The 14,038-nt window shown below is 45.3% G+C and overlaps 1 protein-coding gene across 1 annotated transcript in view; it reads left to right on the plus strand.

Moving 5' to 3' along the window:
- Nucleotides 1–8,908: 8,908 nt before the first annotated feature.
- The window catches only part of LOC139275129 (cullin-5), an 89,636-nt gene continuing 84,506 nt past the window's right edge, over nucleotides 8,909–14,038 (plus strand). The window contains exon 1 of the mRNA XM_070892171.1: nucleotides 8,909–9,314. Within this exon, the coding sequence (XP_070748272.1) occupies nucleotides 9,294–9,314 (21 nt within the window). The 5' untranslated portion in view covers nucleotides 8,909–9,293. The remainder of the gene's footprint in view (nucleotides 9,315–14,038) is intronic.

Here is a 14,038-nt window from a genome sequence, read left to right on the forward strand (position 1 = left end):
TCTCTGATAGTTGAGTGACTTTATCCAGTAAGTTACTCAATCATAAGGACATAAGAACATAAGTAGTAGGAGCAGGAGTAGGCCATTAGGCCCCTCGAGCCTGCTCCGCCATTTAATAAGATCATGACTGATCTGATCATGGACTCGGCTCTAGTTCCCTGCCCGGTCCCCATAACCCTTTATTGCCTTATCGCTCAAAAATCTGTCTAACTCCGCCTTAAATATATTCAATGACCCAGCCTCCACAGCTCTCTGGGGTAGAGAATTCCATAGATTTACATCCCTCAGAGAAGAAATTCCTTCTCAGCTCCGTTTTAAATGGGCGGCCCCTTATTCTGAAACTATGTCCCCTAGTTTTAGTTTCTCCTGTGAGTGGAAATATCCTCCCTGCACCCACTTTATCGAGCCCGCTTCCACGCTCCCCCCCACCCCCAGGAAGGTCTCAGGTTTGATTTCTGATATAGATTAGCCAAGGCAGTGGTACGGACATTACAATTGGGCATAGTGCCTCTGGGTTAGGGAGGAGAAATCGTCCAATGTTTCTGCTCTTAATGGGAAAGGAAGGTTGAAGTGACTGTTTGTTTGATGGGACAAATGGATCAAGGATAGGTTTTATGAGGAGTGGGATGATGTTGATGGTTTTGAAAGGATGGACGGTGCTTAAGCAAGGAGAGCCATTTACAATGCAAGTGAGCATCAATCAGGAGGAGTAATTGAGTAGTCAGGAGATGATGTGTGGGGAGATCAAGGAAGTCGGTTACATGGAAAAAACGGAAATGGGGTAGATGGGAGTGAAACTGCAGAATGATGGAGATCAGGTTCGGTTTGGTGAGCAATTTAGAAGGACAAGAGATGTGTGCGTAAGGCGTAAGGAAATGGGGGAAGCAACAGTTGACCAGATGGTCTCTGTTTTGGCGATGAGAAATCTGAGATTTTCACTCTTGTTAGAGGTGAAGACGGAAGCGGTAGGGAATATGGGTTTAAGGTAGGGTGACCATATGTACGAAACCAAATCCGGGGACACTGGGTGGGAGCATGGCAAAGTAGCAAGGACAGAAAATGAAGGTTGCGCAGCGTAGCGAGGCAAAACATTTTTAGCAGCCTATATTTTAACAGTTGTACATATACTCTACATCATCATAGGCAGTCCCTCGGAATCGAGGAAGACTTGCTTCCACTCTTAAAATGAGTCCTTAGATGGCTGAACAGTCCAATACGAGAACCACAGTCCCTGTCACAGGTGGGACAGATGGCCGTTGAGGGAAGGGGTGGGTGGGACAGGTTTGCCACACACTCTTTCCGCTGCCTGTGCTTGATTTCTGCATGCTCTCGGCGCTGAGACTCGAGGTGCTCAGCGCCCTCCCAGATGCACTTCCTCCACTTAGGGCGGTCTTTGGCCAGGGACTCCCAGGTGTCAGTGGGGATGTTGCACTTTATCAGGGAGGTTTTGAGGGTGCCCTCGTAACATTTCCTCTGCCCACCTTTGGCTCGCTTGCCGTGAAGGAGTTCCAAGTCGAGCGCTTGCTTTGGGGTCTCGTGTCTGGCATGCGAACAATATGGCCTGCCCAGCGGAGCTGATCAAGTGTGGTCAGTGCTTCGATGCTGGGGATGTTGGCCTGGTCGAGGTCGCTAATGTTGGTGTGTCTGTCCTCCCAGGGGATATGTAGAATCTTGCGGAGACAATGTTGGTGGTATTTCTCCAGCGACTTGAGGTGTCTACTTTACATGGTCCATGTCTCTGAGCCATACAGGAGGGCGGGTATTACTACAGCCTTGTGGCAGTTTTGAGGGCCTGGTCTTCTAACACTTTTCCTCAGGCGACCGAAGGCTGCACTGGAGGCGGTGTTGAATCACGTCGTCAATGTCTGCTCTTGTTGATAAGAGGCTCCCAAGGTATGGGAAATGGTCCACTTTGTTGAGGGCCGCGCCATGGATCTTGATGACTGGGGGCAGTGCTGTGCGGCAAGGACAGGCTGGTGGAGGACCTTTGTCTTACGGATGTTTAGCGTAAGGCCCATGCTTTCGTACGCCTCAGTAAATACGTCAACTATGTCCTGGAGCTCAGCCTCTGTACGTGCTCAGACGCAGGCATCGTCCGTGTACTGTAGCTCGACGACAGAGGTTGGGGTGGTCTTGGATCTGGCCTGGAGACGGCGAAGGTTGAACAGGTTCTCACTGGTTCTGTAGTTTAGTTCCACTCCAGCGGGAAGCTTGTTGACTGTGAGATGGAGCATGGCAGCAAGGAAGACAGAGAAGAAGGTTGGGACGATGACGCAGCCCTGTTTGACCCCGGTCCGGACGTGGATTGGGTCTGTGATGGATCCGTTGGTACGGATCACGGCCTGCATGTCGTCGTGGAGCAGGCGGAGGATGGTGACAAACTTTTGGGGCATCCGAAACGGAGGACGCTCCGTAGACCCTCGTGGTTGACAATGTCAAACACCTTTGTAAGATTGAAGAAGGCCATGTATAAGGGCTGGTGCTGTTCCCTGCATTTTTCCTGTAGCTGTCGCGCTGCAAAAATCATGTCCGTTGTGCCCCATAGGGGACAAAATCCGCATTGCGACTCCGGGAGGAGCTCCTTAGCCACAGGAAGAAGACGGTTGAGGAGGACTTGAGTGACAACTTTCCCAGTGGCTGATAGCAGGAGATTCCTCTGTAGTTGCCGCAGTCGGACTTGTCCCCTTTTTTTAAAGATGATCACGATCACTGCATCTCTGAGATCTCCCGGCATGCTCTCCTCCCTCTAGATGAGAGAGATGAGGTCATATATTCGTGCCAACAGTGCCTCTCCACCATACTTCAGTGCCTCAGCGGGGATTCCATCCACTCCCATAGCCTTGTTGTTCTTAAGCTGTCTTATGGATTTTTCTACCTCGTGCAGTGTTGGGGTTTTATTGAGGTGGTGGCGGGTAGCATGCTGTGGGATGGACTCGAGAATTCGCGAGTCAAAGGCAGAGTCTCGATTGAGAAGATCTTCGAGATGCTCCTTCCAGCGGGCCCTGACTGCCCCGGTCTCCTTGATTGTTTCCCCGTTCTTGGCCAGCAGTGGGGTGGGGCCTTGGGTGTTTGAACCGTAGGTGGCCTTGACTGCGATGAAGAATCCTTGCACATCATGGCTGTCGGCCAGCTGCTGTACCTCCTGTGCTTTCTCCATCCACCATCTGTTCTTCAGATCCCGGGTTTTTTGTTGGACCTCAGCCTTCAGCCTACAAATGCAAAACAAATGTGCGTATAATTACTGCAGATGTGACATCATACTATTGAAGTGCATTCAGACACCGTTTACAAATAATACAATAACATTGTTCAGGAATGTCTGTTTTCCGTACTCACTGCTGTAGGCTCTTGCTGACACAACTGGTTGATCCTTCTGTCTCTGCTGTGTCCACTAACTGATTTTTCCCCCAAAATAAACACGTCATATTAAAGGAATCATTGGGCATAACCGTCATTGACCAATCGGCTTCCAAATTGCGGCCATTTTGAATTGTGGGGGTGGTGGGACCAATTTGCTTGTGGCCGCCTGCGATTCAAACTGGTACATCATGTAGCGAAGGAAGAGGGGCAACAAAATGTGGGGTTTGGTTGTCGAGCGAAGCTGTGTTGGGAGAGCAGCCAAACTTGCTGATGGCGCATGCCTGCCCCTCCATTGATGTAGATATTAAAACAGATCATTCCCAAACACCATTGAGCCCGTCTCGGGTCTGGCCTCCCTACTAGTCGGCCTCAAGGTGAGTGTGATTGACGGGGAGTGACGGGAAGGAAACCTGTAATCAAGTTCGGATTAACAGTAAGTGTATGCGTATTGTATGTCATAATTCTGCACGAGAAATTAGAAGTTAGGGTATTTGGGGCTGAGTTTCGTGAAACAGAAATTCTTCCAGGGACATTATTTGCCCAGGGACACAGTACCTCATAAGAACATAAGAACATAAGAACATAAGAAATAGGAGCAGGAATAGGCCATACGGCTCCTCGAGCCTGCTCCGTCATTTAATACGATCATGGCTGATCCGATCATGGACTCGGGTCCACTTCCCTGCTCGCTCCCCATAACCCATTATTCCCTTATCAGTTAAGAAATTGTCTATCTTAGCCTTAATTTTATTCAATGTCCCAGCTTCTACAGCACTCTGAGGCAGCGAATTCCACAGATTTACAACCCTTTGACAGAAGAAATTCCTCCTCATCTCAGTTTTAAATGGGCGGCCCCTTATTCTAAGATTATGCACCCTAGTTCTAGTCTCCCCTATCAGTGGAAACATCCTAGAAACAAAGAAACTTGGAAATTAGGTGCAGGAGCAGGCCATTTGGCCCTTCGAGCCTGCACCACCATCCAATAAGATCATGGCTGATCATTCAACCTCAGTACCCCTTTCCTGCTTTCTCTCCATACCCCTTGATCCCTTTGGCCGTAAGGGCCATATCTAACTCCCTTTTGAATATATCTAACGAACTGGCCTCAACAACTTTCTGTGGTAGAGAATTCCACAGGTTAACCACTCTCTGAGTGAAGAAGTTTCTCCTCATCTCGGTCCTAAATGGCTTACCTCTTTTTCATTTACTGTGACCCCTGGTTCTGGAACTCCCCAGCAATGGGAACATTCTTCCTGCATCTAACCTGTCCAATCCCGTCAGAATTTTATATGTTTCTATGAGATCCCCTCTCATTCCTCTAAACTCCAGTGGATACAAGCCCAGTTGATCCAGTCTTTCTTTATATGTCAGTCCTGCTATCCCGGGAATCAATCTGGTGAACCTTTGCTGTACTCCCTCAATAGCAAAAACTTCCTTCCTCAGATTAGGCGACCAAAACTGAACACAATATTCTAGGTGTGGCCTCACCAAGGCTCCGTACAACTACAGTAAGACCTCCCTGCTCCTATACTCAAATCCTCTAGCTATGAAGGCCAACATGCCATTTGCCGCCTTCACCGCTTGCTGTACTTGCATGCCAAACTTCAATGACTGATGTACCATGATATCCAGACCTCGTTGCACCTCCCCTTTTCCTAATCTGTCATCGTTCAGATAATATTCTGTCTTCCTGTTTTTGCCACCAAAGTGGATAACCTCACATTTATCCACATTATACTGCATCTGCCATGCATTTGCCCACTCACCTAACCTGTCCAAGTCACCCTGCAGCCTCTTAGCATTCTCCTCACAGCTCACACCGCCATCCAGCTTAGTGTCATCTGGAAACTTGGAGATATTACATTCAATTCCTTCATCTAAATCATTGATGTATATTGTAAATAGCTGGGGACCCAGCACTGAACCCTGCGGCACCCCACTGGTCACTGCCTGCCATTCTGAAAAGGACCCATTTATTCCGACTCTCTGCTTCCTGTCTGCCAACAAATTCTCTATCCACATCAGTACATTACCCCCAATACCATGTGCTTTAATTTTGCACACAAATCTCATGTGTAGGACCTTGTCAAAAGCCTTTTGAAAGTCCAAGTACACCACATCCACTGGTTCTTCCTTGTCCACTCTACTAGTTACATCCTCACAAAATTCTAAGAGATTTGTCAAGCATGATTTCCCTTTCATAAATCCATGCTGACTTGGACTGATCCTGTCACTGCTTTCCAAATGCGCTGCTATTTCATCTTTAATAATTGATTCCAACATTTTCCCCACCACCGATGTCAGGCTAACTGGTCTATAATTCCCTGTTTTCTCTCTCCCTCCTTTTTTAAAAAGTGCTGTTACCACTTTTAGCTACCCTCCAGTCCATAGGAACTGATCCAGAGTCAATAGAATGTTGGAAAATGATCACCAATGCATCCACTATTTCTAGGGCCACTTCCTTGCGTACTCTGGGATGCAGCCTATCAGGCCCTGGGGATTTATCGGCCTTCAATCCCATCAATTTCCTTAACACTATTTCCTGACTAATAAGGATTTCCTGACTAATAAGGATTTCCTTCAGTTCCTCCTTTTTGCTAGACCCTTGAATCCCTAGTATTTCCGGAAGGTTATTTGTGTCTTCCTTAGTGAAGACAGATCTAAAGTATTTGTTCAATTGGTCTGCCATTTCTTTGTTCCCCATTATAAATTCACCTGGTTCTGACTGCAAAGGACCTATGTTGGACTTCACTAATCGTTTTCTCTTCACATATCTATAGAAGCTTTTGCAGTCAGTTTTTATGTTCCCTGCAAGCTTCCTCTCATACTCTATTCTCCCCCTCTTAATTAAACCCTTTGTCCTCCTCTGCTGAATTCTAAATTTCTCCCAGTCCTCAGGTTTGCTGCTTTTTCTGGCCAATTTATATGCCTCTTCCTTGGATTTAACACCATCCCTAATTTCCCTTGTTAGCCACTGTTGAGCTACCTTCCCCGTTTTATTTTTACTCCAGACAGGGGTGTACAATTGTTGAAGTTCATCCATGTAATCTATAAATGTCTGCCAGTGCCTATCCACTGTCAACCCTTTAAGTATCATTTTCCAGTCTGTCCTAACCAATTCACGTCTCACACCATCGAAGTTACCTTTCCTTAAGTTCAGGACCCTCGTCTCTGAATTAACACTGTCACTCTCCATCTTAATAAAGAATTCTACTATATTATGGTCACTCTTCCCCAGGAAGTTTCGCACAACAAGATTGCTAATTAGTCCTCTCTCATTACACAACACCCAGTCTAGGATGGCCAGCTCTCTAGACATATTGGTCTAGAAAGCCATCCCTAATATACTCCAGGAAATCCTCTTCCACCGCATTGCTACCAGCTTGGTTAGCCCAATCAATATGTAGATTAAAGTCTCCCATGATAACTGCTGTACCTTTATTGCACGCATCCCTAATTTCCTGTTTAATGCCATCCCCAACCTCACTACTACTGTTTGGTGGTCTGTACACAACTCCCACTAGCGTTTTCTGCCCTTTGGTATTCTGCAGCTCTACCCATACAGATTCCACATCATCCAAGCTAATGTCCTTTCTTACTATTTCCTCTTTAACCAGCAACGCTACCCCACGTCCTTTTCCTTTCTATCTATCCTTCCTAAATGGTGGACACCCCTGGATGTTGAGTTCCCAGCCTTGGTCACCCTGGAGCCATGTCTCCGTAATCCCAATTATATCATACTCGTTAATAGCTGCCTGCGCAGTTAATTCATCCACCTTATTCCGAATACTCCTTGCATTGAGGCACAGAGCTTTCAGGCTTTTCTTTTTAGCACTCTTTGTCTCTTTAGAATTTTGCTGTAATGTGGCCCTTTTTGATTTTTGCCTCGAGTTTCTCTGCCTTCCACTTTTACTATTCTCCTTTCTATCTTTTGCTTCTGCCCCCATTTTATTTCATTCTGTCTCCCTGCATAGGTTCCCATCCCCCTGCCATATTAGTTTAACCCCTCCCCAACAGCAGTAACAAACACTCCCCCTAGGACATTGGTTCCGGTCTTGCCCAGGTGGAGCCCAGGCTTCCACCTTGTCAAGCCTCTTCATAATCTTGTACGTTTCGGTAAGATTACCTCTCATTCTTCTGAATTCCAATGAGTAAAGACCCAACCTACTCAACCTTTCCTCATAAGTCAACCCCCGCATCTCCGGAATCAACCTAGTGAACCTTCTCTGAATTGCCTCCAAAGCAAGTATATCCTTTCTTAAATATGGAAACCAAAACTGCACACAGTATTCCAGATATGGCCTCATCAATACCCTGTAAATCTGTAGCAAGATTTCCTTGCTTTTATACTCCATCCACTTTGCAATAAAGGCCAAGATTCCATTGGCCTTCCTGATCACTTGCTGTACCTGCATACTAACCTTTTGTGTTTCATGCACAAGTAGCCCCAGGTCCCACTACTGCAGCACTTTGTAATTTTTCTCTATTTAAATAATAACTTGCTCTTTGGTTTTTTTCTGCCAAAGTGCATGACCTCACACTTTCCAACATTATACTCCATGTGCCAAATTTTTGCCCACTCACTTAGCCTGTCTATGTCCTTTTGCAGATTTTTTGTGTCCTCCTCACACATTGCTTTTCCTCCCATCCATCCCTCATCCAGAGACTGTACCCAGAAAACAGGGACGTATGGTCAGTCTAGTTTAAGGAGGCAGTTAGTAATGGGAAAAAGCCAGGGGTTATCTTTGCTCTCCAAGATAATCCTAGAGTAGTGAGTAGGATTGGCAGAGGGAGTGAGGCTTGATAGAGTTTGCTGTGCTCCAGCCAGACCTGGCTGGCGATGGATGGCTAAACTCGTTTGCGAAAGGAGATTTTCACCTTGCACCATCATCCCTTTTGTCATTTAATCTCTTCTGCCTTCACCCGATCACAGACTTTCCCTTTTGTTCTTTCCTCCCTTCCCCCTTTTCCTGCCTCTGTATTTGCTTAAAAACCTGTTACATCGCTAACTTTTTCCAGTTCTGATGAAGGGGTATGGATATGAAACTTTAATTATATTTTTATCTACAGATGCTGCCTGACCTGTTGAGTATTTCCAGCATTTTCTGGGTATTTTCAAATTAACGTTACTTGCGCCGAGGTGGAGTTTGTTGAAGGTCGCTGATTTAGGATCCATAGTCCGAGGTGAGAGGGAGCGCGTTATCCTTCTAGCCACGAGGCGATGTCACTTACCTGCTTTAAGGTGAGCGCTGGAGTGCCGCTGTCCGATTGCTGAGAGCAGTGCTGTCCTCCACGGCAGGGGGCGCTATCGGCGTAACCGCAGTAACTGAGGGAGCAGTGATGCCCTCCACGGCAGGGGGCGCTATCGGCGTAACCGCAGTAACTGAGGGAGCAGTGATGCCCTCCACGGCAGGGGGCGCTATCGGCGTAACCGCAGTAACTGAGGGAGCAGTGATGCCCTCCACGGCAGGGGGCGCTATCGGCGTAACCGCAGTAACTGAGGGAGCGGGTGGAGGAGCGGCACTACCCTCCACGGCAGGCAGCGGTGTCGCCGGAGCGGGAGAGCGAATGGTGTCGGTGAAGGAGCGGCGCTGTGGTTGGCCGTTGCCTGGGGATCACATGAGCCTGCCTGATATGGCTCTGTTGTTGCGGAGCTAAGTTTAGACCCAGGCAGGATGCGGCAGGAGGAACGGAGTGGAGACCAAAACATTAACAAGGAAAACAAAAACCCACACACGGGAAAAATAAACAATACTGAATATTAAAAACCGATGACCCGGCCGCGCGCTCGCCCCGTTACCATGTGAACTGTTGGTTTTTTTGTGTTGGAGACAATTTTTTTTATCCACACTTTCTGTCACTTTTCGGCTGGAAGTTTCCCCCTCCTCCCTGAAATCTCGCGAGAGGCTGCGAGGGATTCAGTAAAGTTGAACATGGCGTCTAATCTGTTAAAGGTAAGCGGGGCCGCGGCTCTCCGGCAGCTGGCCGGGCTCCGACATTCATCTCGCTCATTGTTATCGGTCGCAGGTTTCAGGGCCTCGGCTCCGCTGGTTCCGAAGTGTTTGATCTGCTGCAGGTTTTTGATGTGTGGAGGTTGAGGGAGATGCGGCGGCGCTGGCCGGTTACTGGAGTGTCCGCTGCTGCCCCCCTCACACTCAGACGCTCACGACGCGGGCCCGGGGCCCGGGGCGCCGGTAGTGAGCGGCCGGGGGAAGAGGGAACGTCAAGGAGAAAGATCGCTTTCAAAAGCGTGTTTCTTCCCAGGTCTCTCAGTCCTCGCAGCAAACCGATGGCCCTGCGTTTTCTAAACTACTTTGCTCTGTGGCGTGCGAGGAGTTTGTTTATAGAGCAGCATGGGATGTAATGTATTTCAAAAAAATACAACTCCGTTAAACTTTAGGTTTATGATGTGTGTTGAGGGCGATGCTTTATTGTAAAAGCTAAATCTGGAGCTCTTCCTGTAAGTGAGATTGTCTAATTTGTATTATAGATAACTTCCTATGCCAATGTTACATTGAAAGGTGAATTTTAGTAGCTCATTTGTTAGCTTGCATTATAGAACTTAGAATACATAACGATCAAGTGTAAGTTTATTAAGCAAATATAGTACTTCCTTTTAAAATAGAAGATTAGAAATAGCTAGAAACATCGGGTCAATCAGTATCAGTTGAGCGAACAGACGGTCTACGTGTCGGGTACATACCCTTCACCAGTACTAAAAAATAAGATAGTCAGGCATATTAATAGAATCAGAAATAAGGATGAGGGAGATATGTTACAAATTTCAAATGGAGAAAGTATTAGTGGAATTATGTCTTGAGTAGAACTGTTAGCAGTTCTGAAGAAGGATTCTACTTGAAATGTTGTTGTCTTATCTCTGACAGACCTGTGTATTTTCAGTTATGTTTGTTTTGTATCAATATCCTAGTACAAATAATACGATCAAAAACCGTAGCGTTTAAACACTGATCATTTATCACCTAAATAGTGTCCATTACCAAGGACTCGATCTTATCCACAAAACGTTTGTTCCCAACTTTACTGTACATTAGTTGCATAATGTTTACTAAGTGATATTTTACATTCATCGTTTTCAATTGTTCCATCATTAGTGCTTCTACTAGCAATAAAAAACCTGTATCCAGCAGTATTCCACACTAATGTTCTCTTCAGGCACAACTCAACTTTTATTACTGCATTGTTGGATGTTTTTTCACAGATTAAGTGAACATTTATATTGTGCTTGGTAATGTCCGGCTGACATTGACTGAACTTGCATGCCAAGAGGGCATTTGGCCCATGTGCAGTGGGTTTGTTGGTGCATAACTGACTGTCTTCAGGAAGATGGGGGAGTTTTTAAGTTTGTACATTGTCAAATACCACCTTTTTGTTTTTCCACTAGCTTTACATCTGAGAAATTTGATTAAAAATGTTGACCTTGACATTTTGGAAGTTTGTATATTTAGTTCAGTTGAGCTAAAATCAGAGTTCTCGTTATCAAGAATATTCGGACATCACTTCTTTCAGGACTGAGTAGTTATTTTGTTCACAAAACTCTAGGCTCAGCTGAACTCAAACTTCATACATTAAAATAATTCAGTTCTCTAAATAATACAAACAAAGCAGCTGCTTTGTCATCATCATAGTCAGTCCCTCGGAATCTAGGAAGACTTGCTTCCACTCCTGAAGTGAGTTCTTTGATGGCTGAACAGTCCAATAAGAGAGCCACAGACTCTGTCACAGGTGGGACAGATAGTCGTTGAGGGAATGGGTGGGTGGGTGGGACTGGTTTGCCGCACGCTCTTTCTGCTGTCTGCACTTGATTTCTGCATGCTCTCGGCGTTAAGACTCGAGGTGCTCAGCGCCCTCTCAGATGCACTTCCTCCACTTAGGGTGGTCTTGGGCCAGGAACCCCCAGGTGTCTGTGGGGATGTAGCACTTTATCAGGGAGGCTTTGAGAGTGTCCTTATAGCGTTTCCGCTGCCCACCTTTGGCTCGTTTGCCATGAAGGAGTAGAGCACTTGCTTTGGGAGTCTTGTGTCTGGCATGCGGACTATGTGGCCTGCCCAGCGGAGCTGATCGAGTGTGGTCAGTGCTTCAATGTTGTGGATGTTAGCCTGAATGAGGACGCTGATGTTGGTGTGCCTGTCCCCCCAGGGGATTTGCAGGATCTCGCAGAAACATTGTTGGTGATATTTCTCCAGCAACTTGAGGTGTTTACTGTACATGATCCATGTCTCTGAGCCATACAAGAGGGCAGGTATTACTACAGCCTTGTAGACCATGAGTTTGGTGGCAGTTTGGAGGGCCTGGTCTTCAAACACTCTTTTCCTCGGGCGACCGAAGGCTGCACTGCTTTGCACTCTGCTCGTTAATGTAATTTTTTAAAAAAACTTTACGAAGTTGTAACATGCATCAAAAACAGTATATTCACGCACCATAAGCTGATATTTTTAAAAACATTAATTATAGTGTGTAACTTCTAGCCGAACTGTTCCTCTACTTTGGTTGCATGGAGTAAATGCAAGTGTCACAAGCATGTGTCTTAAATACAGGAAGGTGTAGGAAAAAGGAGTCATCCTGGATTCCTTTTATGTTGGGGATATTCTTTGGAAAGGAGGACCAACTTTAGTAGCTGTTGTTATAACACTTATGGAGCAATCCTAAGTTTTGCTCCATTTGACAGGGACCATAATGAGTTTGTGCTCAGCACTGGACCTGAAAATGTGCTTAAGATTAAGATCACCAACCTGCTTCTTTTCAGTGCAGGCTTCATTACAGATAATTGGTATAGCGTATTGTGGCACTGCCTTATCTGTGCTTATTTGAAGGGGTAAAAACCTATGGCATCCTGTAAAGTGTGTAAATAATCTGAATATGGCTTGTGAGGGTCTGCAGTATCTTGTGCAGGCAAGGACAGGTAGTGTAGTGGTTATGTTACTTGACTAATAATCAAGAGAACATGAGTTCAAATCCCATCATGATGGTTTAAGATTTTGAATTGGAAATAAAAAGCTAGTATCTGTAAAAGTGACCATGAAGCTATTGGATTGCTGTAAAAACCTAATGTTCTCTTGCCCCCGGAACATTCTGTTCTTACCCTGTCTGACCTTTATAGTCCCACACCAATGTGGTTGACTCTTAATAGCCCTCGATTAGAAGGCCCACTACCTTCACAACCCAACTAGGGATGGGTAATAAATGCCAGCCTTTCCAGTGCCCACATTCTGAGAACGAATTAAAAGAAAACTATCAGCAATGAAGGCTCTTGCTTACTGAATAAGGATATTCTCCATTTTCTCCTCTCATAGTTGGGCTATTTTTAAATGAGACTAGTATTTGGCAGTGGAAGCTCAACAGCTGCATTAGTTCCCTAAAATCAGGGGTATGACCAGTCTGTAGCATTTCCCTATTTATTTTAATACTATTAAAGTTTTTTGATAGCTAACTGTTCTGGAGAAACAACTGGTTATCGTCTCATCAGATTTTGTCATACAGTTGACTGAGATTTGGAATAGTCATTAATGAACAAAACAAACCCAATCATAACTTTAGTTTTATATTTCTATATATATGTGAACACTTCTAGTTTACTATGTATTTTAGCAACAAATAACTGCTAAAAGGTACCACCTAAGTAGTTACTGTCATTCAATTTGTATTTCCTTTTTCATCTGCATGCTAAAAATTAATTGGTGGTAAAAGTTAGAAATTCAATGGGTTGGCACAAAATACACATTTTTAGGAACAACCTAACAAGGCAAACTTTTTTTCAGAGATTAGTCTCACCTTACTTGCCTTTTCTGCAGAATTTCTTTAATTGTCTCTTTGTACTGTTTATACTGTCTGTTTCAATGACGTTCCTTAGTAAATTATTCCAAAAGTGTGAGAAAACTTCTGACTCCCCTTTTCACATCTTTCTGCCTGTTATCAAGTCCTTGATGGGTCAATTTCTTAAAGGTAAAGCTGATCCAAATCTCAGGCTGCTTGCACAGGTAGTGCCCAGATATGCACAACTAACTGCAGTAATTTCTTTGACCCTGAGTTTACTTGCAGTCTGTCATCATGCCACCACCTTCCACTTTGAATATTCCATGCTTTTTTAATTAATTCTCTGGATCGTGAGTGTCATTGGTAAGACCAGCATTTGATGCCCATCTCTAGTTGCCCTGAGAAGATTGTGGCAGTTCAAATATTAAGCTAGGGCACTTCAGAGAGTAGCTTAAAGGTCAACCATGTTGGCGTGGGACTGGAGTCACATTTAGGGTAAGGGTGACAGGTTCCCTTCCCAAAAGGATACTCGGGAACCAGCTGGGTTTTTATGATCGTCTGATAGCTTCATGGTCGCTTTCACCAGTTTGTTTTATTTTAGACGTTTTTCAAATTCTTAAATTGCCGTAATGGGATTTGAACTCGCGTTCTTTGGATTATTAGTGCAGGCTTCTGTAATACTAGTTCAATAACATAGCCACTACAATACCCCTGTATCATACCCTTAATTCTTCCTTCCTAGACTAAAACTATCATCCATACTTTCAACTCCAGGATTGACTTTTCAAATGCTCTCCTTGCTAGCTTCCCCATCTCCAGATTCTATGCTGTTTCTTCCTTGACTTTCAGTAGTTTAGGGTGCATGATAGCACTCAGTGACTTATCAAAACCAGTTATTTTCCTACAG

Source organism: Pristiophorus japonicus, chromosome 10, assembly GCF_044704955.1.
Source record: "Pristiophorus japonicus isolate sPriJap1 chromosome 10, sPriJap1.hap1, whole genome shotgun sequence".
In the NCBI taxonomy this organism is placed as follows: Eukaryota; Metazoa; Chordata; class Chondrichthyes; family Pristiophoridae; genus Pristiophorus; species Pristiophorus japonicus.